This window comes from Myotis myotis, unplaced genomic scaffold (genome assembly GCF_014108235.1).
Source record: "Myotis myotis isolate mMyoMyo1 unplaced genomic scaffold, mMyoMyo1.p scaffold_m19_p_1, whole genome shotgun sequence".
Taxonomy (NCBI): Eukaryota; Metazoa; Chordata; class Mammalia; order Chiroptera; family Vespertilionidae; genus Myotis; species Myotis myotis.
In genome coordinates, this window is record NW_023416313.1 from 58,135,274 (window position 1) to 58,163,247 (window position 27,974).

Here is a 27,974-nt window from a genome sequence, read left to right on the forward strand (position 1 = left end):
TTGGCCTGGCCCTGCCGAGGCATTAGGGATGAGTTCATTAAATGTGTGACCAAATATCGCAGGCTAATTTTAAGTTGATAATTTGTATGGCCCTCGAATGATGTGATAAACACCCACATGCCCGTTGGCAGAGAAAAGGCTCCCCATGAGCAGGAACCCTCCTGCCTGGTTACTGCTGCTGTGCCCTGTGCCTGTGCACAACTTGGACCGGCTTCTCTACCCTTCTCGTTTGTAGGAGGGTAAATGGGAACCCCCAAGGGTCAGGCAGCCCTGGAGAATTAACAGCCCCGGCAAAGGTCTGCGGAGCTCTTTTCCATGTAAATACACCCGTGATACCTCATGGGGCTCTGTCTGTGCCACCACAAAGGCTTGTTCAATTGTTGTGAAACTACCGTAATAATCATGGGCATTATATTACCCCACGAGTTCTTGGGAATACTTACAAAATAAAATCGTAAAGATTTATCTCAGACAATATACTTTCTTACACACTTCAAAACTTACAAATGAGAATAGACAGGGGGAAAAATGGAACCCAATAGAATCCCAACAAAAAAAGAACATTATATAGGAAGTTAGGTGATAAAGGAGGCACTTGAAATCAGAAAAGAAAAGATGAATGAGTCAATATGTGATATTGGGACAATTAATCATGAAAAGATTACATTCTTAACCATACCAGACCTGAGGCCCTGAACCTAACTGTCCCCTATACCTGGGCTCCTGAGCATTAAAGAGAAAAAACCAACATGATATAGAAAAATGTTAGTTACATGCAAACAAGTGGTTACAATAAGATGGAACTTGAAGGTATTGTAGAAAATAGGTCTAGGCAAAGTACCAAAAATTAGGTATGGCGGTATAGCGGCAGATTCGGAAATTACCGAAAAATCGGTACAGCGGTCTGGTAGGGTTAACACACCATACAGAAAGATACATTTCAAAAGGGAATAAAATATGTATATGTTTAGTTTCTCATAAAATCAAGATAAAAGTATATGGGAAATATTTTTAATGTAAGAATAGAGGAGGAGGATTGGTTTTACAATGCCAGGCAGTACACACAGCCCCTAGTAAACACCCAAAATGAACTCCCTGAAAAGGGGCCAAATACATTCTCAACAAGGAATCCTTTCACAATTCACAATCACATAAAAATATAAATTTCCAATACTGGACAGAGATCAAGGTCAAAAACATTATTTTAAAAAACTAATACTGCTTAATATGTAAAAAATATAAAACTGTACAGCAAAAGGCATTACAGAGAGCAAAAGATAAATGAGCAGGTAAAATGATGAAAAAACAGGACAAAGGGTCACTCTCCATATGTGTTAAAACTTACCAATCAAAAAGGAAAAAATGAAATAGAAAAGCAGGCAAACAACATGAGTAGGCAAGTGAAAAATACTTTACTCATAATTGATTACATGCGGCTTTAAATGAGATGCTCTCACAAATCCAAACCGATCATCCTTTAGCTGGGGCGATGGGAACCCAGGCCCGCTCGGCACCGCTGCGCACACAGCATTGCCGGAGGGCACAGTCCAACGTTTTCCTGTACAATTAGTCTGGCAATTCAAGTTGTAGAAAGTGACCCTACAGACATGCCCCCAGAGGGCACAGGCGTGTGTAGCAGCATCGTAATGCCAGTGAATTGAAAGCTCTCTAAATGCCCATGAATGGGGAACTTTAAATCAGTCAGTCCTTCCGGGCAGTGAAATGCTTCTACAAAGCCATTGTTCTAAAGTGAGGCAGATCAACACAGACCGATGTGTGAAGGTGTCCCATAATATGTCATTAAGTGACTTATTAGACAGTATACGTGGGAAAAGCCCAGTCTTTTTAAAGTGATATAATGTGTAAACATGAAGGATATCCATGTGCCTATCACTGGGGAGTGAAAATATGGGGCATTCACCTTTTAACCTCAAGTGTTCATTAACTTTCCTCTAAACCTGTATTACAGTTAGAATCCAAAAAGACTCTAAGCCCTTAAGGTTTAGCAATCATTTGAGAAAAGACCCCATGTTTTCTAAGACCTGTATGCTTCCTCCCCACTGCTCCAAAGAACCGTCCCAAAGCCAAGAGGGTTCAGACTGTCCTTGCCCTAAATAGGAGATCGCATCTCTGCACAGAGTCCCTCCTCTCCTGGGATTAAAAGCCACAGGGAGGACGACTGCACATAGCACTGGGAAGACAAGAACACAGCCACTAGTAAATATGTGGTGTAAACCCCAAAGGACTCCCTGAAATAGGCAGAATACATTCGCAAAAAGGGATCCTGGGAAGATTTACAACCCACACAAAAACATAGCTATTCCCACAGGCCTTGCCAATGAGATCCACACATCAGCCCTGCACCAGCTTTACTAACGGGCGGAGGTAGCCGGCGTCCAGGCGGGCCAGCAAGCCGCTACTGCGCACATGAGGAGATGGGGCCCATGGGCTCGAGAGCCACGGGGGGATCCATTGGCTCTGATGTCCCAGGAGTTATAGCGAGTTCTTCATTCACCTCCAAGAAAGCACCGGTCTCCTGGGGAGAGGTGGAGCTCTTGTTACGGCAGCCTTCTGAACAGCCCGGGGTCTTTTTTCTGTGTTTATTCTTCAGTCTCCTCTTGTACAGCTTATATGCTAGATGTGAAAACACACAAGTAATTTAAAAAATCATGTTAGCAAGGATTATAATTTGGTGACCTTGAGAATTTGTTTGGGGTCGTGTATGTATTAACACGCAGGAAACTATGAAACAAAATAATTTATTGTATCAAAATGGCAACTCTGTCTGGAATGGACCATTTGTGAATGAGACTTAGTCATCAGCTCACCGACGGCTCACTCGCCGCAACTGTCAGTCTGCCAGCAACTCCCATGGAGCTGGGAATCCCACGTTCCTTCCCTCACGGTCTCACCAGGAGAAGGAATTCAAGCTTGAGTCGAAGTCCAGGTGTCTCTGAGGATTTCCCTTATCTTGTTGGAAAGTAAACCCCCAGTATTCCTTATATTGATTGTTATATCAGTAATCAGTATATAAGCAGCTGTATCAGCAATCACTGAGACTTACTCAGCGCCTGTTCCCTGACAATAATAAAAATTGACCATGGCCCAAGATTAAAATACATATGTGTGTGTTCATATCTGCCCATCTATATATTTTTAAAATTTTCCTTATGACTCTAAATAGTGACTGATTCCAAAATGACGTGTATGAGTAAACAGCAAACAAGGTGGGGCAAAGTAGGTGTATAGTTGTCAGTGCGTGAAACACAGAGTTTGTTCTTATTTGTTATTTATTAACTAGAGGCCTGATGCACGAAAATTCGTGCAAGAGTCGGCCTTCCTTCCCCCAGCTGCTGGCACCGGCTTCCCTCCAGCACCCGGCTGGCTTCCCTCGGGCCACCCACAGGCACCCGGGACTGTGGCTGGCTTCCCTCCGGCTCCAGCTTCATTAGGAAGGAAGTCCGGAATGACGTCCGGAAGCTGTCCAGTCTAATTAGCATATTATCCTTTTATTATTATAGATTGTATTATTTTCCATACGAACAACTGTAAACCTATTTTGCCCCACCCTGTATACACACACACACACAATTAATTTCAATATTTGTGTATGTATTATATTTGAAAAATATGTCACAGCCACTCAGCACAATTCTTTGCCACAGAACACTGTGAAATAACTTGACATTTGGCTCGATGAAACACAGTGTCTGTTTTGAAATAAATGATTGCTCCTGGAGACTGCTCAATCCTGAAATCTAAGTTTTGATAGTGCGCTATTTTTTGGTGAAGCATACTTGTTTATCTTTGTCAGCTCGCTGTCCCATGGTTTTCTATATTTTTCTGTGAAGCTTCCACTTTGTGGTAAAGGATGTCACTGGTGCCCTTTATTTGCCCAAAAAAATGTCAGGCTAAAATGTATCACGAGGACGGCCCGTGCATGTTTGGACTGAAAAGGGAGTTGGTAAGTTGGGTCAACAATTTTCGGTCAAGCGTACCCGACGGGGCTCTACCCACCTGCAACAATGAGAAATCCATCCAACACCTGGAAGAGTCCATAGGACATGGGGAAGCTAATCATCTGGACCAGCTGCTGGGGAGTGAAAGAGAGCTGCAGCATGGTGAGGCACATCTGAATATTCTGGGCTCCAGTTTCTAAGGAAATTGTCCTGCACCTACAATGAACATTTTTTTTTCAAGAGTTACATAATAGCAATAAGGACTATTCTTAAATGTTCTCTTACAAATAGCAATAAATGTACGCTGTGGGCTTAGGCCCCTAAAATGTTTACTCGTTCAATAATGACTTGCTGAGTGCCTACTCTGTAGGTGGTCTCCTGAGAGGCAGTTGGGAGGAGGGCTCTAGGAACCCCACCCTAGGAATCTGCTTGAAAAGTCAAGCTATACACACGGGAAAATTCAGCACCACCACCAGACAAATCGGGGGGGAGGCTGTAGACATTTAGAAAAGGGGAGTCAGTGGTTAGAGAAGGCTTCACAGAGGAAGTGGGATGAAAGGATGGGGAGAGGGAAGAGGCATTTACTGGGGGACAATGACTGAAATTAAAGTTCCAGGGACAGGTGTGAGTTTGCCTACCAGGAGGCACTGCACGTGCTGTAAGCCAATCTGTGAAGAGCAGAGGTTTCGGGATGAGAAGGGAACGCTGAGTTAGAGACAGGAACAGTAGAAACTAAACAACACTTCGAAGTAAACACAAAAAGACCTTTTCCACTTTCCTCTATTTTATTGGTTTTCTAATTGCCAAAAAGAAAATAAACCTCACTTGGAAAAGAAAAAGCAGGGGGAAGAAAAAAGAAGACATAGGCAGGACCTTGAGGCTGGAGGAAGCAGGTTCCTCTGTCTCCAGGTTATAAAGGGAGTCTTCAGGTTTTTATGGATGGAGGAGAGGAGAGGTGTTCAGGAGGTAAGCTGGACTGGAAGGTGGGTGTGGAATGTGGGCGTGAAAATGTCCTCACTTGTCACAGGACGAGTTCTGTGGCTCTTATATTATGTAGAGTGACCCCATTACTTGCTATGCTTTCTTCAGACTACCCTACCTTCATACAACTAAGCTACCAGCTGGACCTCACACCTGGCCATTCACTGGGCACATGCGGTATCTCAGGCCTGAGCTTTCTTAAGCCATCAGGTGGGGGGGAGGGGGGGGGAATGAGATTGTTGACTACTCTTTGCTAGAGGAATACTTTCTCTCCAGATCCAATTATGTCTCAACCACTCCACAGTCCCTGTTCCTAACTTTGGAAGCAAACCCAGGACCAAATCCTAACTCTACCACATTCTGGCTCAATGAACTTGGTCAAGTTGCTTAATTTTTCCAAAGCGTTTGCTCATCTGCCAATTACTGATGATATCTCTGAGGCTTTGTAGCAAGTAAATGAGATGCTCGTGGTGGAGCCGCACCCCGTACTGTGGACGATCCTAAATGTTCCCAAGTGAACTGGAAGCAGCAGGAGGCCAGCGACATTTTCCCCAAACTCCACCTTGGGAGTTCAACTGCACAGTTTACTTTTCTTCAAAAATTCTTTTCTGATTTTAAAAGAATTGAGAATTACATGCTCAACGAAAAACATAAAAAAATACCAAAAATGTGAAGTAATTAAAATTAGTCTTAACCCCACTACTCAAAATAAACACTATTAGCATATGGTATATTTCTTCCAGTATTTTCTTGTGCGTAAAATTCTTTTTCTTCCTTCTATAAGAGGCTCAAAATGCAACTGTTTTCCTTTCTTTTTTAACTCAAATTTATCTCTTAAGTATTTTCAAAAGAATTAAAATTGAGACATCATATTCCATCACATAGCCACATCATGAAATAAATCTGTATTGTTAGATATTTAAATTGTTTCTATTTTTTATATTTATGAATAACACTGCAATCAACATCTTTGCATATCAATATTTGTGCATTTACCTGATAGCTTCAGGATAGAATTCCAGAGGGAAAACCACTGCTAGCTATAAATATTGAAAAGGCTATCGAAGTGACTTGCCTTTTAGACAGTTTATGCCAATTTATGTTACCCCCCAACAGTGTATAATAATGCTCATCTCATCTATTCCAATAGCATGGAATATTATCATTTTTAATATTTCACAGCATTTATAAATTATATTCCCCAACTTGTAATGATAATATTTAAGATAAATTTCTATTTTATTTCTCAAGTTGGCCCTTTCTCTTCTTGCCCCTCAGAAGTAGCACCTTTTTAAAAATTGGCACAAACAAGGCATATATGCTTAATTCCTTGAACTTGCTCATGCCCTGGAATGATCTCTATATTTAGTGAAACCATCTCCCCCCTCCTATTTAGCCACTAGAATATGAAGAGCAAGGTGTCCAGATTACAAGTGGTATCAACACCCAAATCCTAATGTCACAGATTACAGCATCCATCAATCTGGCCTTTGCTTTCATTTACATAGTGAATCACTGTGAACTTTTCACCCTCTGTATGATGAGCTGTCCTGTTCCGTCCACCTTGTAAGTCAAAACTCTCTGAGTTTCCAGACTCAGCCAGACAACAAAGGCTATGTGTTTAATTTATTTTTCTCAACCAAGTTTATGGATAGTTTAACTGTACCTCTGCCAAGAGTGGTGGGTAAGAAGTGCCAGCAGAAAGCCCGCGACATGGCCAATCAAAGGAAAGATGCAACTGATGGTCAGTAGGGAGATGTCTGGATTCCAAGATTCTCTCGACAGCACCACACCAGCAACTGTGACCACCAAGAGGAGGACCCCACCAACAATGGCCCCAATCTAAAGCAAACCAATAAAATAAGTACATAAACATCATGGTCTTTAGATTCTACCATGCAAAGTCTAAAGAGGACTTTGAGACCACCAGATACATCATTCAACAGAGAATAAACCTGTGGTACAAAGTGGTCACGTGACTTGGCTAAGCTAGAAACTGGTAAGGCTCAACACGAAGCTCAGTCTTCTTGTGTTATGAACTGTATCTTCTCCCTTTAAGTGGAGGATTTGGTCAGAAAGATTGGGAGGTCGTATTCATGGATAGGACATATTTGTGAAATAAGTGAAACCTGACAATAAGCATCCAACACCCATACATATACCTCTTAGATACCTCGCTGGTACCCTCTTATCTGAGATCCTTCCCACCTGACCATCCCCCGCTCTCTTCCCACCATCTCTTCACCCACCAGTGGCTTCTTACTGCTTTGGTCTCTGCCCTTCTCTCCTCCAAGTGAAATTTACCCATTCTTCATGAGACAATCTGAGCTAATTAATGTAATCTGAGAGGTACTGACAAATACTTCTACCCTCTCCCAAATGAATGCTGTCTCTTTTGTTGTTTATCAGAAACAAAAAGTCAACAGAAAATTTTCCAGTGGTTTGAGTCTTCGATCAGATAGGAAAGAAACAAGAGCTAGAATATTTGGGAAAGATCAGGATCTTGGCAAGCTCCCATTCATACCAGGTTGACAGCAAACTATGCACCTAGTTACAGCATCAACCTTGATGTGAAATGATTCAGGTAGCCATGGGTAACCAAAACAAAACAAAAACAACTCAGTGTGCCATAGATGTGTTCCGGAGGCACCTTTACTGCCCAAACACAGGGACAGACTGGGCCTCACCTCTCTGGAAGATGGTGGAACACACTGAGAAGGCCTGGGACTATAAATGTCCCTCTGCATCTTTCTACCAAAAAGGGGATTGAAAGTTTAAAATTCACAGAAAGCAATTTGTTTAGAAAATGAATCAGATCTTAAATTAAAAGAGTATGAAGAACAGTGCTCGCTTCGGCAGCACATATACTAAAATTGGAACGATACAGAGAAGATTAACATGGCCCCTGGGCCAGGATGACATGCAAATTCATGAAGAGTTCCATATTTGTTTTAAATAAGTAAGTAAATTAAATAAATAAATAAATAAATAAAATAAAACAGTGGTCTATATCTTTTTTAAAAAGAGGATGAAGAACAGATTGAAGATATACCAAAATAATGATGAAATTTTCCCAGCCTTTTTTTTTTTAATGAAGGCACTCTAGGATATTTATGCATATTACTAAAAATTTGCTGCCACAAATCCAATGGAATAGCCAAAAGAAAAGGGTTTTAAATCTGACCTTTACAGAAATAAAACTGACCTACAGAAAATATATCTGATTTCCCCACAGTCACTGACAGATCTGAAAACACCAAAATCGTGACTTTCTTTGTTAGAAAATAATCAAGGGTAGAGTACTTGAAAAGTAAGAGGTTCCAATAATCATACTTTCTTCTCTTGTTTTATAAACAAAGTTATAACCATAAACTGCCTCATTAGACATTTTCTTTTACCAAAATAACATCACTCCTGTACACACCGTGGAAGCCTCCCCCAGCGCTCTGTGCCTGCTGACTTGTCTGCGTGTCTCCCTTTCTCATATTCCTCATCTCATTGGAGGGATGATGGCAGTGGTTTGGTTTTGGGCCAAACCGGGAAAGCAGCGTCCATTTGTGCAGGCAAATGGAGCGGCCATGTTCTGCCAGGTAGAGCCAAATGGCAGGCGCTTAAACTGAACCAAACTGTACACCTTCAGCTGAAATGAACTCAGACATATTTGCTGAACCTCCAGTTAGCCCCCAATGTTTATTTCCTTATGAATGTAAAATATAACTACAACACTTTTAAACTCTTCATGAAAATAGCACATTCAATTCTCTGTCTTCTAAAACAATACATAGCCCTGGCTGGTTTGGCTCAGTGGATAGAGTGTTGGCCTGTGGATTGAAAGGTCCTGGGTTCGATTTGATCAAGGGCACATGCCCAGGTGGGGGGGAGGCGTGCAGAAGGCAACCTATCAATTATTCTCTCTCATCACTGATGTATCTCTCTCTCTCTCCCTCTCCTTTCCTCTTTTATATATATATATATATATATATATATATATATATACTAAAAATAAGCATCTATAAAAATAAATAAAACAATACGTGACTGGGGAATCAGAAAGCACCCCAGAGAGTGACACCCTTGTTGAGAATATCCTCTGTCCAGCTAGTTATTTTCACAAGCCATTTAACAGGGGCATGTGCTTGGTTCTCCCGCAAACACAAGACGGCCTGGAAGGAGGCGGCGGGAGTTGCCACTATTCCATGGCCAGGCTCCTCCACGTGCTCTGGGTGATGTATCTCACTGTGACAGGTCTTCACGGGGCCGGCAGCCCTGGCCCGTGTGTACAAACTACAACCTTAGGAGCTCCCCCCAGGAATGTTTCCGAAACCAGCCAGCCCTTGGTCCCTCTCTTCCATGAAACCAGCTCTGCTCCCTAAACGCTGGGCTCCACAGCGCGCACCCCTGAACAGCGGCCGGCTGGGCGCCTGTGTGAAGCCTTGGGAGTGGATGGGCCCTGGGTTCTCTGACCACACACAGGCCTCAGCTTCCTGTCACTCCAGCGGGAGTCCCACACTTTCCGGGGTGTCGTAAGCCTCGGCTGATGGTCTATGGGAGTGACAGAGCAAGGCTTAGAGAAGCCGAGGAAACTTGGACGTAGGATCCAAAAATGTAGGACAGGCAGGGAAAATTGCTGGGTGTGGGACCGCATGTGACTGGCTTGTTTGTTTCAATCATTGCTACATCCATCTGTTATGTCTCTGAGTCTGAGGATATGCCCATTGCTAGGCGGAGCCGCTTACCTTGAGGATGGTTTTGGATTGTTTGGGGCACCTGTAATTCACATAGATACCGAAGGCCACAGGAACGGTCAGGCACAGGAGGGAAATCCCTGAATAGAAGAGAAATCCGTCAGATGGCATCGCCTCTTACCCTAACCCTCGAGCCTCAACAATTTCTATTTCAATTAGATAAAAGCTTTCATTAAAGCTACATTTTGCTTCTGCATCCACCTCCAATTTTTTTTTTTTTTCAATCTTTGAAAGACAGTCTTTGAAGAGGATCTGATACTACTGAGTGCCACCATGTTTGGTCCATCGTGTCTCTCAGAATCCTTCTGACAACCCCATGGAATTTCAGGGACAACTGGAAATGTAAAGTTAGCACACAGGAGGACGCTCTTTAATCTGTGATCATCTTTCGTGCTCTGTATGGGGTCCCCTCCGCAACCACAGCTATTGTTCCCTATTGGACGCCAATGAGTCATTTGCTTCACAAAGTAAGAATACCTGTTTCAGACATAAAAAAACAGCACTTGTTACACATACCAAAGCCAGTCTCCTAGTGTCCAAGTGTAGCTAGGTAACCCAAATGCAAGTAGGAAAAAAATGCCTTTTAATTAACACAAGCAAATAAAGGCACTGAAGGCAGGCTCAGTAGAGCAGGGGTCATCTTGCCAACGGCATCCATACGCTGACATTTCCAGAGCTACTTGCCTGCAATACTGGCTCCAAAGTTATACAAATTGCTCATAATATTTTGGGTTTTAATAATTTATGAATGTCTTTCAGAATATGTTATCAAAACAATATATTAAGTAACTTACTAATCAGAGTAGATTGTACATAAAATCATGATCTCTAAATTAAGATTTCCCTCAAATTTTACAAAGTCAATAGTCTCCAGCTATTATCAGAAGATGGCGCTAGTCATGGTTTTGAAATATGGACCAGGGGTGGCAAGGCCTCCAAGTGCCGACTTGAGACTCCAGATTGACATGCTAGACTTTTAAAAGTCATAGTTTCTACCAGCTCTCCAGAGACTCTGACCAAACTAGAACAGGCAGATCATTTTATCCAGTTTTTCTTCTAAGCCTGGTGAGTCCACAGATATCTCTAGGAACTGGGCAGAGTTTGATGAGAAATAATATTCAGGAAAAGAGATAATGAAAAGGAGAATAGTTGTGACATGTGGACACACTTCAATAATCAACAGGAATCATTTCTGTTGATCAGCAAAGAAGTCAAGGCTCACAGGCAATGTGAAAGGTGGACTGGTCGGAACTGACGTCTCATTAGAGCTGCTGTGATCCAGGTAACCTTTTGGTCATGATGAGTCCAGTTGCTTTACAATAAACTATATAAATGTTTTTAATAAATAAGTTTTCTGGTTTTATTTTCAAACATGAGCTTATGTAGGGGTTAAGAGCTTGGACTTTGCTGTCAGATTCCTAAGTCAGAATTCTGGTGCTGTCCTTACCAGCTGCACAAACTTGGTCAAGTTACTTAATCTCTCTAATCCTGAAAATCTAGGAAATGGCACTAGTAATAGAATCTGTACTGTGGGGTTACTTAGAAAATTAAATTAGGTAACAGCAATAACAAAACAAAACCAAAAAAAAAGACAAAAAACAACCCTGCCTAAAGGAGACACTTAGTAAACAATAGCTATTACTCTTACTGTCCCCATTCCTGTTACTCTTTCATTTCATAAGCTCATACAGACCTATGTTCTGATATGGAATGGTGAAATTCTGCTCAAAATTCCAGGACAAGGTGTAGAGATAAAGGCAGAGTGGCATCATTCCCAGGGCAGCCACTGTGGAACAGGTTGTCATGCTGATGCTGAAAGTAAAATTAAAATAATGTGTAAGAGAGAGCGTTTGGAATGAAGAAGTTAGCTCGCTAACCAAATGTAACTATCGGACACAACTTCTTAGAGATTACATGGGGTAACTTACTCGAAGATCACTCCTGTCTTATTATTCAGCAAATGATGGTGGTACTTGTGGTCTAGAAAAAGATTTCTAGCAGTTCTCGACATCCATCAATTAACTCTTTTTAAATTTTTATTTTATTGTTTCCAGCACCATTTATCCTCTTATTACCTTGAGGATATACTTGTCCTAAATGGTCTGCTAATTATAGTAATAAGTATTTTTTCCTTATACAGTTCTTTTCTATTGAGATATAATTTACAGACCATAAAATTCATCATTTTAAAGTATTTTTAGACAGGAATAGAGATCAATGAAATACAACAGGTAGTACAGATATCAACTCATGCCTATATGGTCAATTAATATTTGACAAAGGAGGCAAGAGCATACAATAAAGACAGTCTCTTCAATAAATGGTGTTGAGAAAATTGGGCAGGTACGTGCAAAACAATGCAGCTAGGCCACCAACTCACACCATACACAAAAATAAATTCAAAATGGATAAGACTTAAATGTAAGTCGTAAAATCATGAAAATCCTAGAAGAAAACATAGGCAGTAAAATCTCAGACATCTCTCATAGCAATATGTTTGTGATACATCTCCTGGGGCAAGGAAAGCAAAGGAGAAAATTAACAAATGGGACTCCATCAAAATAAAAGGCTTCTGCGCAGCAAAAGAAACTATCAACAAAATGAAAAGGAAACCCACTGCAGGGGAGAACATATTCGTCAATAGTTTACCTGATAAGGGGCAATTTCTAAACTATATAAAGAACTTATACAATTCAACACCAGGAAAACAAACAGTCCAATTTAAAAACTGGCAAAATGCCTGAATAGACACTCCTCCAAAGAGGACATACTGATGGCCAAAAGACATATGAAAAGATGCTCAATGTCACTCACTGATCATCAGAGAGATGCAAATTAAAACCACAATGAGATATCACCTCACACCTGTCATAATGACTACATTCAATCAACAAAACAACAAGTGTTGGAGAGGATGTGGAGAAAAGGGAGCCCTAGTGCACTGCTGGTGGGAATGCAGACTGGTGCAGCCACTTTGGAAAACTGTATAGTTTCCACAAAAATTAAAAATGGAACTGCCGTTTGACCCAGTGATCCCACTTCTTGGAATTTACTCTAAGAATCCCCAAACACCAATTCGAAAGAATATATCACCCCTACGTTCATAGCAGCATTATTTATGGCAGCCAGGATCTGGAAGCAGCCCAAGTGCCCATCAGTAGATGAGTGGATAAAAAAGCTGTGGTACATTTACACAATGAAATACTGTGTGGCCATGAAAAGGAAGGAAATCTTTTCTTTTGCAATAGCACCAATGGCCTTGGGGATAATTATGGTAAGTGAAGTAAACCAGTCAGAGAAAAACAAATACCATATAATCTCACTTATATGTGCAACCTAGTGTACAAAATAAACTGACAAACAAAATAGAAACAAAGGCACGGATACATGGAACAGACTGCCAGCTGCCAGCGGGGAGACGGAAGGGGAACTGGATGAAAGGTGAAGGGATTAGCCAAAGAATATATATGCAAACCCAGAGACACAGACAGCAGTGTGGTGGCCAGAGGGAAGGGGAAGAAGGGGTTGGGTGGAGGTGGGAAAGGGGAGGAGAGAGAAGTGGGGACATCTGTAAGAGTGTCAGCAATAAAAATAAAGTTCAAAAATAAAATTTAAAAATATAAAAATAAAGTGGTTTTAGTATATTCGCAAGATTGTGCAATAACTAAACAATGTCCATAATATTTTCATCAAACAAAATAAAAGCCACCCCAGTAGCAGTCACTCATCCCCTTCTTCCCCAACTTCCTGGCAACCAATACTTAACCTATTTTCTGTCTTTATAGGACTGCCCATTCTGGACATTTCTTATAAATTTAATTACATGTATTATCTGGCTTATTTCACTTGTCATATTTTTAAGGTTCATCTATGTTTTAGCATGTATCCGTAGTTCAGTCTTTTTTCTGATGGAATGTTATCTTGGTTACTGTGGTTTTATTACACCATACGAAATAAGTTATTGCTTCGTACAATACATTGTTTTTATTTTTTCCAAATATGTAAGGTCTTATTTTTTGTCTTTAGTTATTTTGGAGAAAAGCACTTGGTTACACATTAACATACATAAGCATGTATGCATGGAATGCACAAGTGCGTGTAATGAGAGACCAGACACTGGGAGCAGAGCTTTGGAAGCCTCCCCCCTAACCACCCCTCCCACCCCCCCTCCCCGCTCTGACCTGGGAAGCAGGAGAAGAGCGCATGGCATGTAGAAGGCCCAGAGACGCGGTGAGAGCAGGAGGTTCATTCCATGAAAGCTAAGAAAAGAGAGCTTCCAACTGAAGGCGAAATGCAGGATGAGAACCCGAGAAGTGGATTTAGTGCCGCCCAACTTTCCCCCAATTTCTGGTGTCTCCACCCCAAATCGACCCTTTCCACCTCCCACCACCATCCCAACCCCGAGCTGCTTTCCTCCCTTTCCGGGTGATAGAGCCAGTGAAAGAATCAGTACAATGCCGGGGGGAATGAGGTAAATGGAAATGAGATATCCTCCAGGCCAAGGAACTGGAAATGAGATATCCTCCAGGCCAAGGAACTGGAAATGAGATATCCTCCAGGCCAAGGAACTGGAAATGAGATATCCTCCAGGCCAAGGAACTGGAAATGAGATATCCTCCAGGCCAAGGAACTGGAAATGAGATATCCTCCAGGCCAAGGAACTGGAAATGAGATATCCTCCAGGCCAAGGAACTGGAAATGAGATATCCTCCAGGCCAAGGAACTGGAAATGAGATACCCTCCAGGCCAAGGAACTGGATATGAGATATCCTCCAGGCCAAGGAACTGGGAATGAGATATCCTCCAGGCCAAGGAACTGGAAATGAGATATCCTCCAGGCCAAGGAACTGGAAATGAGATATCCTCCAGGCCAAGGAACTGGGAATGAGATATCCTCCAGGCCAAGGAACTGGAAATGAGGTATCCTCCAGGCCAAGGAACTGGAAATGAGATAGCCTCCAGGCCAAGGAACTGGAAATGAGATATCCTCCAGGCCAAGGAACTGGAAATGAGGTATCCTCCAGGCCAAGGAACTGGAAATGAGATATCCTCCAGGCCAAGGAACTGGAAATGAGTTATCCTCCAGGCCAAGGAACTGGAAATGAGAGATCCTCCAGGCCAAGGAACTGGAAATGAGAGATCCTCCAGGCCAAGGAACTGGAAATGAGATACCCTCCAGGCCAAGGAACTGGAAATGAGATATCCTCCAGGCCAAGGAACTGGAAATGAGATACCCTCCAGGCCAAGGAACTGGAAATGAGATATCCTCCAGGCCAAGGAACTGGAAATGAGATATCCTTCAGGCCAAGGAACTGGAAATGAGATATCCTCCAGGCCAAGGAACTGGAAATGAGATATCCTCCAGGCCAAGGAACTGGAAATGAGATACCCTCCAGGCCAAGGAACTGGGAATGAGATACCCTCCAGGCCAAGGAACTGGAAATGAGATACCCTCCAGGCCAAGGAACTGGAAATGAGATATCCTCCAGGCCAAGGAACTGGAAATGAGATATCCTCCAGGCCAAGGAACTGGAAATGAGATATCCTCCAGGCCAAGGAACTGGAAATGAGGTATCCTCCAGGCCAAGGAACTGGAAATGAGATACCCTCCAGGCCAAGGAACTGGGAATGAGATACCCTCCAGGCCAAGGAACTGGAAATGAGATACCCTCCAGGCCAAGGAACTGGAAATGAGATACCCTCCAGGCCAAGGAACTGGGAATGAGATACCCTCCAGGCCAAGGAACTGGAAATGAGGTATCCTCCAGGCCAAGGAACTGGGAATGAGAGATCCTCCAGGCCAAGGAACTGGAAATGAGGTATCCTCCAGGCCAAGGAACTGGAAATGAGATACCCTCCAGGCCAAGGAACTGGGAATGAGATACCCTCCAGGCCAAGGAACTGGAAATGAGATACCCTCCAGGACAAGGAACTGGAAATGAGATACCCTCCAGGCCAAGGAACTGGGAATGAGATATCCTCCAGGCCAAGGAACTGGAAATGAGAGATCCTCCAGGCCAAGGAACTGGGAATGAGATACCCTCCAGGCCAAGGAACTGGAAATGAGATACCCTCCAGGCCAAGGAACTGGAAATGAGATATCCTCCAGGCCAAGGAACTGGGAATGAGATACCCTCCAGGCCAAGGAACTGGAAATGAGATACCCTCCAGGCCAAGGAACTGGAAATGAGGTATCCTCCAGGCCAAGGAACTGGAAATGAGATATCCTCCAGGCCAAGGAACTGGGAATGAGATACCCTCCAGGCCAAGGAACTGGAAATGAGATATCCTCCAGGCCAAGGAACTGGAAATGAGAGATCCTCCAGGCCAAGGAACTGGAAATGAGATATCCTCCAGGCCAAGGAACTGGGAATGAGATACCCTCCAGGCCAAGGAACTGGAAATGAGATATCCTCCAGGCCAAGGAACTGGGAATGAGATACCCTCCAGGCCAAGGAACTGGAAATGAGATATCCTCCAGGCCAAGGAACTGGGAATGAGATACCCTCCAGGCCAAGGAACTGGAAATGAGATACCCTCCAGGCCAAGGAACTGGGAATGAGATACCCTCCAGGCCAAGGAACTGGAAATGAGATATCCTCCAGGCCAAGGAACTGGAAATGAGATATCCTCCAGGCCAAGGAACTGGAAATGAGATATCCTCCAGGCCAAGGAACTGGAAATGAGATATCCTCCAGGCCAAGGAACTGGGAATGAGATACCCTCCAGGCCAAGGAACTGGGAATGAGATACCCTCCAGGCCAAGGAACTGGAAATGAGATATCCTCCAGGCCAAGGAACTGGAAATGAGATATCCTCCAGGCCAAGGAACTGGAAATGAGATATCCTCCAGGCCAAGGAACTGGGAATGAGATATCCTCCAGGCCAAGGAACTGGAAATGAGATAACCTCCAGGCCAAGGAACTGGAAATGAGATATCCTCCAGGCCAAGGAACTGGAAATGAGATATCCTCCAGGCCAAGGAACTGGAAATGAGATACCCTCCAGGCCAAGGAACTGGAAATGAGATACCCTCCAGGCCAAGGAACTGGAAATGAGATACCCTCCAGGCCAAGGAACTGGTAATGAGATACCCTCCAGGCCAAGGAACTGGAAATGAGGTATCCTCCAGGCCAAGGAACTGGGAATGAGATATCCTCCAGGCCAAGGAACTGGAAATGAGGTATCCTCCAGGCCAAGGAACTGGAAATGAGATACCCTCCAGGCCAAGGAACTGGGAATGAGAGATCCTCCAGGCCAAGGAACTGGAAATGAGAGATCCTCCAGGCCAAGGAACTGGAAATGAGATACCCTCCAGGCCAAGGAACTGGGAATGAGATACCCTCCAGGCCAAGGAACTGGTAATGAGATATCCTCCAGGCCAAGGAACTGGGAATGAGATACCCTCCAGGCCAAGGAACTGGGAATGAGATATCCTCCAGGCCAAGGAACTGGGAATGAGATACCCTCCAGGCCAAGGAACTGGGAATGAGAGACCCTCCAGGCCAAGGAACTGGGATTGAGATACCCTCCAGGCCAAGGAACTGGGAATGAGATACCCTCCAGGCCAAGGAACTGGGAATGAGATACCCTCCAGGCCAAGGAACTGGGAATGAGATACCCTCCAGGCCAAGGAACTGGAAATGAGATATCCTCCAGGCCAAGGAACTGGGAATGAGATACCCTCCAGGCCAAGGAACTGGGAATGAGAGACCCTCCAGGCCAAGGAACTGGGATTGAGATACCCTCCAGGCCAAGGAACTGGGAATGAGATACCCTCCAGGCCAAGGAACTGGAAATGAGATACCCTCCAGGCCAAGGAACTGGGAATGAGATACCCTCCAGGCCAAGGAACTGGAAATGAGATATCCTCCAGGCCAAGGAACTGGGAATGAGATACCCTCCAGGCCAAGGAACTGGGAATGAGATATCCTCCAGGCCAAGGAACTGGGAATGAGATACCCTCCAGGCCAAGGAACTGGGAATGAGAGACCCTCCAGGCCAAGGAACTGGGATTGAGATACCCTCCAGGCCAAGGAACTGGGAATGAGATATCCTCCAGGCCAAGGAACTGGGAATGAGAGACCCTCCAGGCCAAGGAACTGGAAATGAGATACCCTCCAGGCCAAGGAACTGGAAATGAGATATCCTCCAGGCCAAGGAACTGGAAATGAGATATCCTCCAGGCCAAGGAACTGGAAATGAGATATCCTCCAGGCCAAGGAACTGGAAATGAGATATCCTCCAGGCCAAGGAACTGGAAATGAGATAACCTCCAGGCCAAGGAACTGGGAATGAGATATCCTCCAGGCCAAGGAACTGGGAATGAGATACCCTCCAGGCCAAGTAACTGGAAATGAGATATCCTCCAGGCCAAGGAACTGGAAATGAGATATCCTCCAGGCCAAGGAACTGGAAATGAGATACCCTCCAGGCCAAGGAACTGGGAATGAGAGACCCTCCAGGCCAAGGAACTGGGAATGAGAGACCCTCCAGGCCAAGGAACTGTTTTATCTTCAAACTGGCGGAAAAATATTACGCAACCTGCTTAAGCGCGTAGGGCCTATTTATGGGCGCTGAATGCTGCTCTTCCTGACCAGCTGGGCAAGCGCACAACAGAACCCAGGGCTTCTCCCGCTCCAAGCCCAGGCCCAGTGGGGAGCAGGGGAAAGGAGTGGCTCCTAGGCTGGTAATTGCTGGGGGCTCTTCCGAAGCTGGGTGAAGCGCATCGGGCTTCACTGTACTATTCTATCTACTTTTATATATTTGAAATTTTTTACAAAAAACATAAAAGTGTGGTGAAGCCCCGGAGTGGGGCGGCGCAGGGCAGAGCGGGTCAATGCGGAAAAAATGGGACATCTGTCATACTTTCAACAATAAGTTTTTTAAAATAATAATAATAAACTAATAAGTGTCCCTTCCCTCTTGGTGGGGGGCCGTGCAGTACTGCTCCCAGGCTGGCTGGGTGAGGTTTTCTCCGTCATATTTTACTTGGGTGGGCTTTGCCCTACAGCTGGCATTATGCATACACTGCAAGAGACATCTAAAGCACTTCCTGGCCAACCCTGGCCGGCCGTGGGCTTTTCCGTCCTCAGCACGGCTGTGTACCACCCATCTGCTCTCCTCCGGGGATGGCTGCCATTGCCCTCTGGACACCCCTGACCTGGCATTACTCACATGCTGCACGAATTCCGCACCTACATGAGAGCTGCGTCCCTGTCTCCGTGCCCCAGACTGTGAGCTCTTAGAGGCAAGGGCCTTCTTGACCTCCCACCCCTAGGAACCCGGCAGAACCTCGTGCTGAGAAACACGGCAAGCAGGAGCTCGCTGTGTCCTTGCTGAATAAATCCATGAACCAAAGGATGAACCAACTTGTTATACACTGGTGCTAGAAAATGTTCTTGCTGCCTCCTTCATGGGTCACGTGACTGCAGGCGAGCCTTGAACATCTTAGCAACATGGCCCTTTTACACTGAATTCAAATGGTAGACACCCATAGCAAATCAGAGGAACGGAAACTTTCTATGAAAGCAATTAAAATCATGCTCTTCCGAGTACAAATGTGACATTTTATTTTTTTTCCTGTTTTTAACATATTCCTTTTTATTTCAGAGAGGAAGGGAGAGAGAGAGAGATAGAAACATCAGTGATGAGAGAGAATCATTGATTGGCTGCCTCCTGCACGCCCCTCACTGGGGATTGAGCCCGCAACCTGGGCATGTGCCCTGACTGGGAATCGAACCATGACCTCCTGGTTCATAGGTCGACGCTCATCCACTGAGCAACACCGGCTGGGCCAATGTAACATTTTAAGGAGCAGCTATTTATCTGAGTGGTGCTTTTTTCAGAAATCCAGACTTAGGTAATTCACAAGTATTTGTAAACATCCCTTCCCCTCTTTTATTTTTCTATTAAGCAGTCCTGTTTCAAACATGTTTGTTCAATGATTAGAGGATTATTCTTTGTTTTTTTCTTTTTGAAGAAATCACGTAATACACGTCGCTCTGCAACTAAGCTGCTTTCATTTTTCCCCTCTTCACATCATAGACATCCTTTCAGGACATCACACATAGACTAAATTCATGCTTTTTAAAAATTGCAGAGTATGCCACAGTATAAATATGCCATAATGTCTTCAGTGGCTTTGTTAATGATGAATAAATGGCTTTGAATGTGTTTCCATTGGAAACAATGCTGTAATAAACATGCTCTGACATATTTCACTTGAAATAATTCTTTTATTTCTGTAGACTACATTTCCAGAAGTGGAATTACTATGTCCAAAGTCTTTTATTTTAAGATAGTACCAGATTATTTCCCAAAAAGACTGCTGCATTTCATAATCCTGCCTCCACTGGGTGTGACTGATCCCTTATAATTCCCAGAAGAACACTGAAAAATGCATCTCGCTGTTATTTTGTTACACACCCGATCTCAATGAGGTCATGTTTACGTTCATGCTTGCTGGCCTCTTGGGGGTCCCCTCTAAATAGCCGTGCTTGCCTGAGTTCTTCTTTTCTCAAATGTAGGAGCCCTTTTTAAATTAGGGCATATATCGTCATCTGTGATACAAATATCTCTACCAAGTTTATTGTGTATTTTTGGCTATGCTTATGACCTTTGCTATAATAAATAGTTGACGCTGAGACAGTAAAATCTCTCCATTTTTTATGGCTTCTGAGTTTCTTGTCTTGTTAAAGACGCCTCTTCTCCTGAGGCTATTCAAATACTGCTCCCACTTTTCACTTTTTTATAGCTTGATCTTCTTTTTAACTCATCTAGAAGGTATGTTATATATGGTATACGGTCTGAAGCTACCCCATTGTTTTTCATATCGAGAGGCAACTGCGCCCACACTATTTGCTAAATTAACAATTGTCCACTAACTTGAAGTGCCAACCTCCTTAGGCATGAAATGTTCAAGTGTATTCAAAATGTTCTTTTTTCCTTAGCAAAAACCAAATTGTTCAAATTACAGTGTTTTCATAAATGATAGAGCAGACACTTTTACGTAAGTTCTTCTTTCAAAACTTTTCTTAGCCGTTCTTGCATATATTTCATCCCATTGGACATTTAATATCATTTTATCCTGTTAATAATGCTTGCTTTGAGCAAAGACCTCTTCTAGCTAGAGAGCAGATCCAGGAAGAAAGCAGTTTGCCACAGCTCTCAAACCTCTGGATCCTTGAAGAGAATGCGTCTGGGAAGCGTTTGCAAACTCCGAGTCTGTGATAACACCACATTCCTTGGCTGTGCATCTGACCAAGTCTTGTTAAGAATTCCGTATGAATCACTTTACCCTGGAACTCCTGGAGAATGTGCAAAGCATTCCCCTCTCCCCCACCCCGTCTCCCAGCCCCCATGGCTTCAGCTCAGACAGCAGAAAGGTAAGATTTGTGACTGGAAAGCGACATGTGAGATTTACATCAGACTGATTCTGTATCCTTGACTACACAGGTTACTGCCACCATCCTTGCACAACTGTTCAAGCCCATGATGCTCACGGGAATGGCAAGAGAGGATCCCGGTGCCCTGCCAACGGTTATAAATGGCAACAAGGCTGGGGAAGCGCACGGTGAGGATGAGTGAGTGCAGCGGAAAGTCCCACCTTTGGTTTCACCGCCATGACATCCCAGCGCGGTATAAACAGAGGACGTGGCTAACTGGGGTTCTCGGCTATTCATATAGAGAAAAATTGTTGCCAAAATCTGACTTTGATATAACAAGATCCCACTTGCACTAAGAATGGCATCACCATCTCCAAACTGTTCTAGAGAATAAATAATGAGACAGATTCAGCAAGTCTGGACAAACAAGAAAATCCTGAACCTCCCTTAAAACGTGGAAATTAGACATAATCACATTATGTTACAATGTAGCATCAATAAGTGTACCACTTAGCAATTGCGGTTAAATTATTAAGATGTTTTAGTTTTAAACCAATAAAGTCAGAAACTCTGAACTTCAAATCTATGAAAGTATATGCTTACTTCCCCACTGAAAATTTTTTAAAAATTATCTGCTAGCCAGATGGACATGGAGTATGCTAGATCGGATCAACAGACTTGGCCTTAGAAAAGAGTTCAAGGCCAGGTTTTCCATCCCCAAATAGAAATGTTACTCCTGCCTGCTGCCTCTCAGTAACAATAACCAGCATTTATTGAGCACTACCTGCTAGGCAGTATGCCCCATGCTTTTAGGTACATTTTCTCTTCTCATCTATCCTCTATGTGTGGGTATCATTTCCATTGTAGACCAGGAAACTAAGGAGCAGGGAGTTACAGAAACTTACACAACATCACATGGATTCAATTTAAGTTCTGTCTGTTTTTATTTTTGGTATTCTTTTTTTTCTCCCTCGCAAATATGTTTTTGTTCATTTCAGAGAAGAGAGAGGGAGAGAGAGAGAGACACATCAATGATGAGAATCACTGATTGGCTGCCTCCTGCACGCCCCACACTGGGGATCGAGCCTGCAACCCAGGCATGTGCCCTGACTGGGAATCAACAGTGACCTCCTGGTTCACGGGTCAATGCTTGATCACTGAGGCACACCAGCCGGGCCTACGTTCTGTCTCTTAAGATGATCACTTCTCCACCAGACCATGGCAGACAAACCTGAAGAATCTGAAGTCCTATTTCCAGAGTCTCTGCTGAAGAACCAAGAGATCTTTTAAAGTTCAAAGGTCAAAATTGGCCACTGAACTGCTCAGTGGTCAGAATTTCTCTGCAGCTGAGGACACAAATACAGCCTTAAGGGGCCATAGACCTCAGATATCAAGCGTCAAACTAAAGACATGGGGCTGTCTTGAGTTGCACCGGTAAACTGATTGCATTTCAAGAGAAGTGTGTGTAACACACACAGGCCATCAGAAAGGTTCCTTGTCATTCACTCAGTGTTTATCAAGAACCTACCACCACCAGGCTGGCACTGAGCACGCGGAAATGGAAAAACCCTCAAGGAACTTACAGACCTCGTGGGTGAGGCAGATAAGCAGCCCAACCATTGCCAGGCTTTCCAACAGATGACAAGAAAGAGTGGCATCTTTGGTGCCATGGAGAGAGGAGAGGCATCTCCGTCAATTAGCTTCAGGAGGAACATTCAAAACTGGGGTGGAGAGAAGGGGACACAAACTTTATCATTGCTTTTCTCTTCCTATGGCCACAAGGTGTTTAAAAGACCTCAGGTCCACTCCTGGTTTATACCCAAAAGAATTGAAAGCAGGGACAGCAATAGATACTTACAACCCATGTTCACAGCAGCATTATTCACAATAGCCAAAAGGTGGCAACAACCCAAGTGTCCATGGACAGAAGAATAGATAAACAAAACGTGATGCAACATGCAAAAAAAAAAAAAAAATGTGATGCTACACAATGGATTATTATTCAGCCTTTTTAAACAAAGGAAATTCTGACAGGCTACAATATTGATGCATTTTGAAGACATTATGCCAAGTGAAATAAGCCAGACATGAAAGGACAAATATCTTGTGATTTCGCATCTATGACACCTAGAGTAGCCAAATCCATAGAGACAGAAAGTAGAATGGTGGTTGCCAGGGACTGAAGGGAAGGGGGAGTTATTGTTTAATGGAAAATAAAAAAGTTCTAGAGATGGATGGTGGGGATGATTGTACAACAGTGTGAATGTACGTAATGCCATTGAGCTTTACACTTAGGAATGGTTAAAGTGTTAAATTTTGTGGTATGTGTTATTTACCATCATAGGCCTCAGACAGTCTAACTCATTGATTCTGCAAGTGAGGAAACTGACATCCAGCTTCTCTTTGAGCAGAGACTGGAACACAGACCCCCTACTGCAGTGCTCTTTTGTCTGCCCCAGATAATAATAATAACTCATACAGCATATTGTGCCAGGTGGGATTCTAAGCATTTTATATGTATTAACTCATTCAATCCTCACAACAACCCACGAGGTAGGTTGTTTCTCCCTATTTTGGAAGTGAGGAAACTCAGGCACAGAGAATTTACGTCATCTACCAAGACACCCAATGAGCAACAGGTCTACTTACTGGTTCCAGAGTGGTGCACTTAACTACTGCACTCCCAGATCTTAGCTGTCACGTCCTACCCTCGAAGACAAGAATTCTGCCCATCCTCAGCACAGGAGACTGCAAAAATGTCCCCAGATGTTCACCCCTTTCTCATCCATGCCCTCTGCAGTGTGACCTTGCAGCTTACTGCATCAAGAGGCAGAAACTACTCCTTCTTTCCTTGAATCTGGACTGGCCTTGAAATTTGGATTGGCCAATGGAAAGCCATGAAAGATGATTAATGGGTTCCAAGTGCAAGCCGCAGAGGTCTGGTATGCTTTCTCTTTTTCAGAGCCCTGCCTCTGTCATATGATGAGGTCTAGGCTAGCCTGCTGGAGAATGAGAGGCCAGGTGGAGGGATGCCCGGGTGCCCATCTGAGGCCACTAAGACCAGTCTACATTAGCCAGGGCCCAAACATGTGAGAGGGCCCAGCAAGATCAGCTGAGCTCAGTCCAGAGGCAAGATAATGTCTTTGGTTCTCCATACATACAGGCCAATTGCTTTCCAGAACAACTGGAATGAAGGAAAACATCTGACTTGGGATAGAATCGGGCCAACAGTTGGCTTTCCAGGCTGTGGGAACAGCACAGGCAAAAGAAAGTTGGAAATGTGGGGGGTGCGTTTAGAGAACAGTGAGTAGCCCATTGAACTATAGGCCAATTGTGTTTAAGGGATTAATGGGAAATAGACCTGGAGAAGTAGCTTAGACCTGGCTTAGTTTCTACCTAAGATACTGAGAAACCTTCATATGTATCACATGTTCACTTTCTCTTTACAATACCGTAAAGTATTATGACTTCCAGTTACAGAAAAAAGGTCCCAAGTCAAGATTTAAATATAGGCAATCAGAGCCCAGAGCCTGCTTTATCCGCTTACGACAAAACCATGATGGAGAGACTGACGGTGGGGAGAACTTTGTAAAGACACCATAACAGCCAATAAAGCAATTGTGAGGGCCTGGCCTGAGACAATGGCAGTGGGGACAGATGGAAAACAATAGGCATGGGTGACATGCAGGGGGATGGGCTACAGGGCTAGACAGCAGATTGAGTGAACAAGGTGAAGAATGAAGGGAGTCACAAGGGACTGCTCAGATGGTGAGCCCGGGTGATGGAAAATGATAGGTGTCGTGATCAGATACTCAGAATGCAGAAACTGGTTCAAACATGTTGATTCTGAAATGCCCTGCATGGAATGAACACGTGGAGGATTGCACACAGGTTGAATGAACACAGAGTTAAGGCATGAGAAACATGTTCGGAGTGATCTGCATAGAGCTAAATCTCAATTTCTTCATTTGCAAAATGAAGTTGTTGTTCCAGATGCTGAATTATACCCAGCATGAAAAACAGAATTTCTATCTTTGACAATCTATTGAGTTTTGCTGAAAAGTTATTTTTATTGGTAATCAAGTGGGAAGAAAAGTAATGAACTTGGATGTTACTTCACTCAATAATACTGAATCTTCCCCTTTTTGCAATTTTTACTGAGACTTAAGGTTTTATGATTCTTGTATCTATAAGCTTTTGAAAAATCTAATGTTTAGTCCCAATTTTAAAATGTCATGTCTTACAGATTATTTTTTGCTTGTTTTGTTTTGTTTTGTTTTGTTTGATTTGTGAGACCAAAATCAAATTTTAAAAGAAAAAGGGTACAGTAGCTAATAGTTACTGCATACCCACTATGTGCCTGGCATTCTGCATGTACATTTTCTCCTTAAAATATAGTTTTGTGAGGAATAAGTAATTTTAACCCAATTTTACAAATGAGGAGATGAGGCTTACAGATTAAATAATTTGACCAAAGTTAAAGCTAATTAAGTGAAGTAAAGTGAGCTTTACATTTTATAGACTTCCTACTCACTGGTATTTTTATTGCAATGTTGACTAATATGAGAGGAATAAATGTTCTCTTCCCCAGAACAGAGTGGTTGAGAGCACTGCTTACAGATTTCCGCTCCTATTCAGAACAGAGGATCTCATGTGTAAGGAGCAGGGAAGAAAGTGCCTCAACTGCAGCCTGATGAGAAACAGATGCGAATTCAAATCTGCATTCTGCCATACCCATTTGTAGCATTTGGCGAGCGCTTAACCCATCTGAGTCACAATTTTCTCAGCTGTAAAACTCCGAAAAATAAAAGGTCATGTGCAAGGTTATTATGAGAGCCCAGAAAGAAGGGAAAGGGACCAATGATGAGAACTCATGTCGTCTTGGAGAGAGATGATGACTTAAAAAAGAAAGAGAAAGAGAACACGTGAAAGCATCTACCTCATGCCTAATCAGGGTACTCAAGAAATATTTCCTTTTTCTTTCCAAAAACTTTCAGATTCCAAAACTTATGGCTGACCTGTGGACTTTGAATAAAGGATATTTATCATTTCCCAATTATTATGTTAATGATCATCTTTATTGGATTTAAATTAGCAATGCATATCAGTGCGGCTTATTTTTTAATTAGCAATGCAACAAGTGATTCTTTTCAAATCCCTGATAAGTGGGTCACTAACACATTGCCATGTCAAAGTTAATTATTGGTCTGTCCCCATTAAAATGTAGAGGTGGAATACGTGCCACATTACCCACTCAGCACACGCAGGAAACAAGAGACCCACCTGTGCAGCTGACTCACTCACATCAACTCCCAGCACAGTCAGCACCTCTGATTCATTCATTCATCGAATAATAAATCTCAACTGAATGACATGCACCTCAAACGAAGATTTACATTTATAAGTAGTTCTTTCCCTGGGCAGGACCTGAAACAGTTTGTTCATCAGTAAGCTAAGAATCTGGAAAGATACTGCTTTTAGCTCTTTCACTTTTCCAATTGTGACTCCTGTATTCTTTCCTCAAATGCTCTCTTCCCCCTCCCCATCCCCATCACAATATATATTCGATTAACTTATCCTCATTAAAGCATAGATGAGTGATAAAGCCTAACGTCTCCTAGGGGTATTTATTTACACCATGATTGGGAATAAGGTCACTGGCCTAAATGAAAGGAATAGGATTCTCCTGATAAATGTTAAAGCATGTGAAAAGCAACAAGAAAGGACATTTTTAATCATAAATCTTTATGTTGCTCTCCAAGTCGACTCAGTAGGCCACCACCGGCACTTAAACCAGGATACATCAATCACGTAGCCCTGAGCGCCTTCATTCCGTCCCCAAAACACTGATTTCATGAAGTAGGTGCAACACTTGCTGGTAGAGCTACAAGGCCTGATTCTGGTTATGCCACCACCACCATCACCACGACAGCTTCCAAGCCCCCGTCATTAGCTCCTGGGATGCTCAGCTTATATCCTGGGAGATGTAAACCAAAGCCCTCCACTCAGAAAAGCAGCTACCAGTCCAACAGAGGACAACCACAGCAAAAGTCCATGTTAAGCTCCGAAAGGCAAGTCTTTCCAGGACTGAACAAGTCTCTGTAAAATATTTCCCACTTGGTTCTCCACCTAAAAATTGGCAGAGTTTTCAACACGAAAGGTGTCAGTTAGCTCCCACCCCAGGCAAAGTGCTACCAGGGGAAGACTGAGCTCCTGAGGGTAACTTACCTGAGATCCATGTCTCCATCCACCCAGAAGGTGAAGATGTTAGAGACGGTTCCCCCCGGGCAGCACCCCATGATGAGAACAGCAATCGCTTTGATGGGCTCTAGGGAGAAGCTGATGACCAGGAGATAGGCGATAAGAGGCATGAGCCCAAACTGGCAGAGCAGCCCCACCGCAATGCCCCAGGGTCTCCTGATGTGCGACCACAGCTTCCGGATCTCCACAGAGCACCCCAGCGAGAACATGACCAGGGCCATCATCACGGCTAACACCACTGTGAAGACAAGTTTCAGGTTCCCAGGTGCCTGAAACCCCACTGGCAGCTTCTCCTCTGAACTGTTGGCAGCGCAGGCTGAGCCGCTGGAACAATTTGTCCTCATCTCTTCATCTCCTTAAGGCAGCATTACGAGTGAAGGTCTGCCGAGGCGGCTGGGCATGTCTATCCTGCCACGTTTTGTAATAATGCAACAAAGTCACACGTGGAGAATCATTCCAATAGCTATTGGCCAGCCAGCTTGATTCACCCTAATCTGATCAATTTCTTTACGACTTCGTAAAAGCAATTATCCTGGCCACAAAACGTATAATAAACTGTGCTAAGTAAGGCTTTCCACTTCTGTTCTTACTCACCACTGAATCTTAAAGAGAAATGAGACAAGCAAACTCATTGTCAAGTG

General features: G+C 43.5%; 1 protein-coding gene and 1 non-coding gene across 2 annotated transcripts; one reads left to right on the plus strand and one right to left on the minus strand.

Annotated features, from left to right (window-relative positions):
* Positions 1-995: 995 nt before the first annotated feature.
* SLC10A6 (solute carrier family 10 member 6) lies at positions 996-27,677 on the minus strand. The gene is made up of 6 exons (XM_036338966.1): positions 27,301-27,677; positions 11,379-11,497; positions 9,677-9,765; positions 6,607-6,782; positions 4,018-4,175; positions 996-2,634 (listed from the first exon to the last, which is right to left on the minus strand). Exons 1-6 carry the CDS (start codon positions 27,675-27,677, stop codon positions 2,417-2,419), a joined length of 1,137 nt encoding a protein of 378 aa, XP_036194859.1. The 3' UTR covers positions 996-2,416.
* LOC118661209 lies at positions 7,784-7,890 on the plus strand. The gene has a single exon (XR_004969200.1). It is a non-coding gene; the product is annotated as a U6 spliceosomal RNA (small nuclear RNA).
* Positions 27,678-27,974: the final 297 nt, after the last annotated feature.

What these genes read in the sequence shown, in the direction of transcription:
- SLC10A6 (XM_036338966.1), bottom strand. Translation starts at nt 27,677, where the DNA reads ATGAGGACAAATTGTTCCAGCGGCTCAGCCTGCGCTGCCAACAGTTCA. An exon ending in CATTCCATATCAGAACATAG is followed by an intron (nt 9,766 to 11,378) that starts GTCTGTATGAGC and finishes TCTTCTATTCAG; the next exon opens with GGATTTCCCTCCTGTGCCTG. An exon ending in AATCCAAAACCATCCTCAAG is followed by an intron (nt 6,783 to 9,676) that starts GTAAGCGGCTCC and finishes GGTTTGCTTTAG; the next exon opens with ATTGGGGCCATTGTTGGTGG.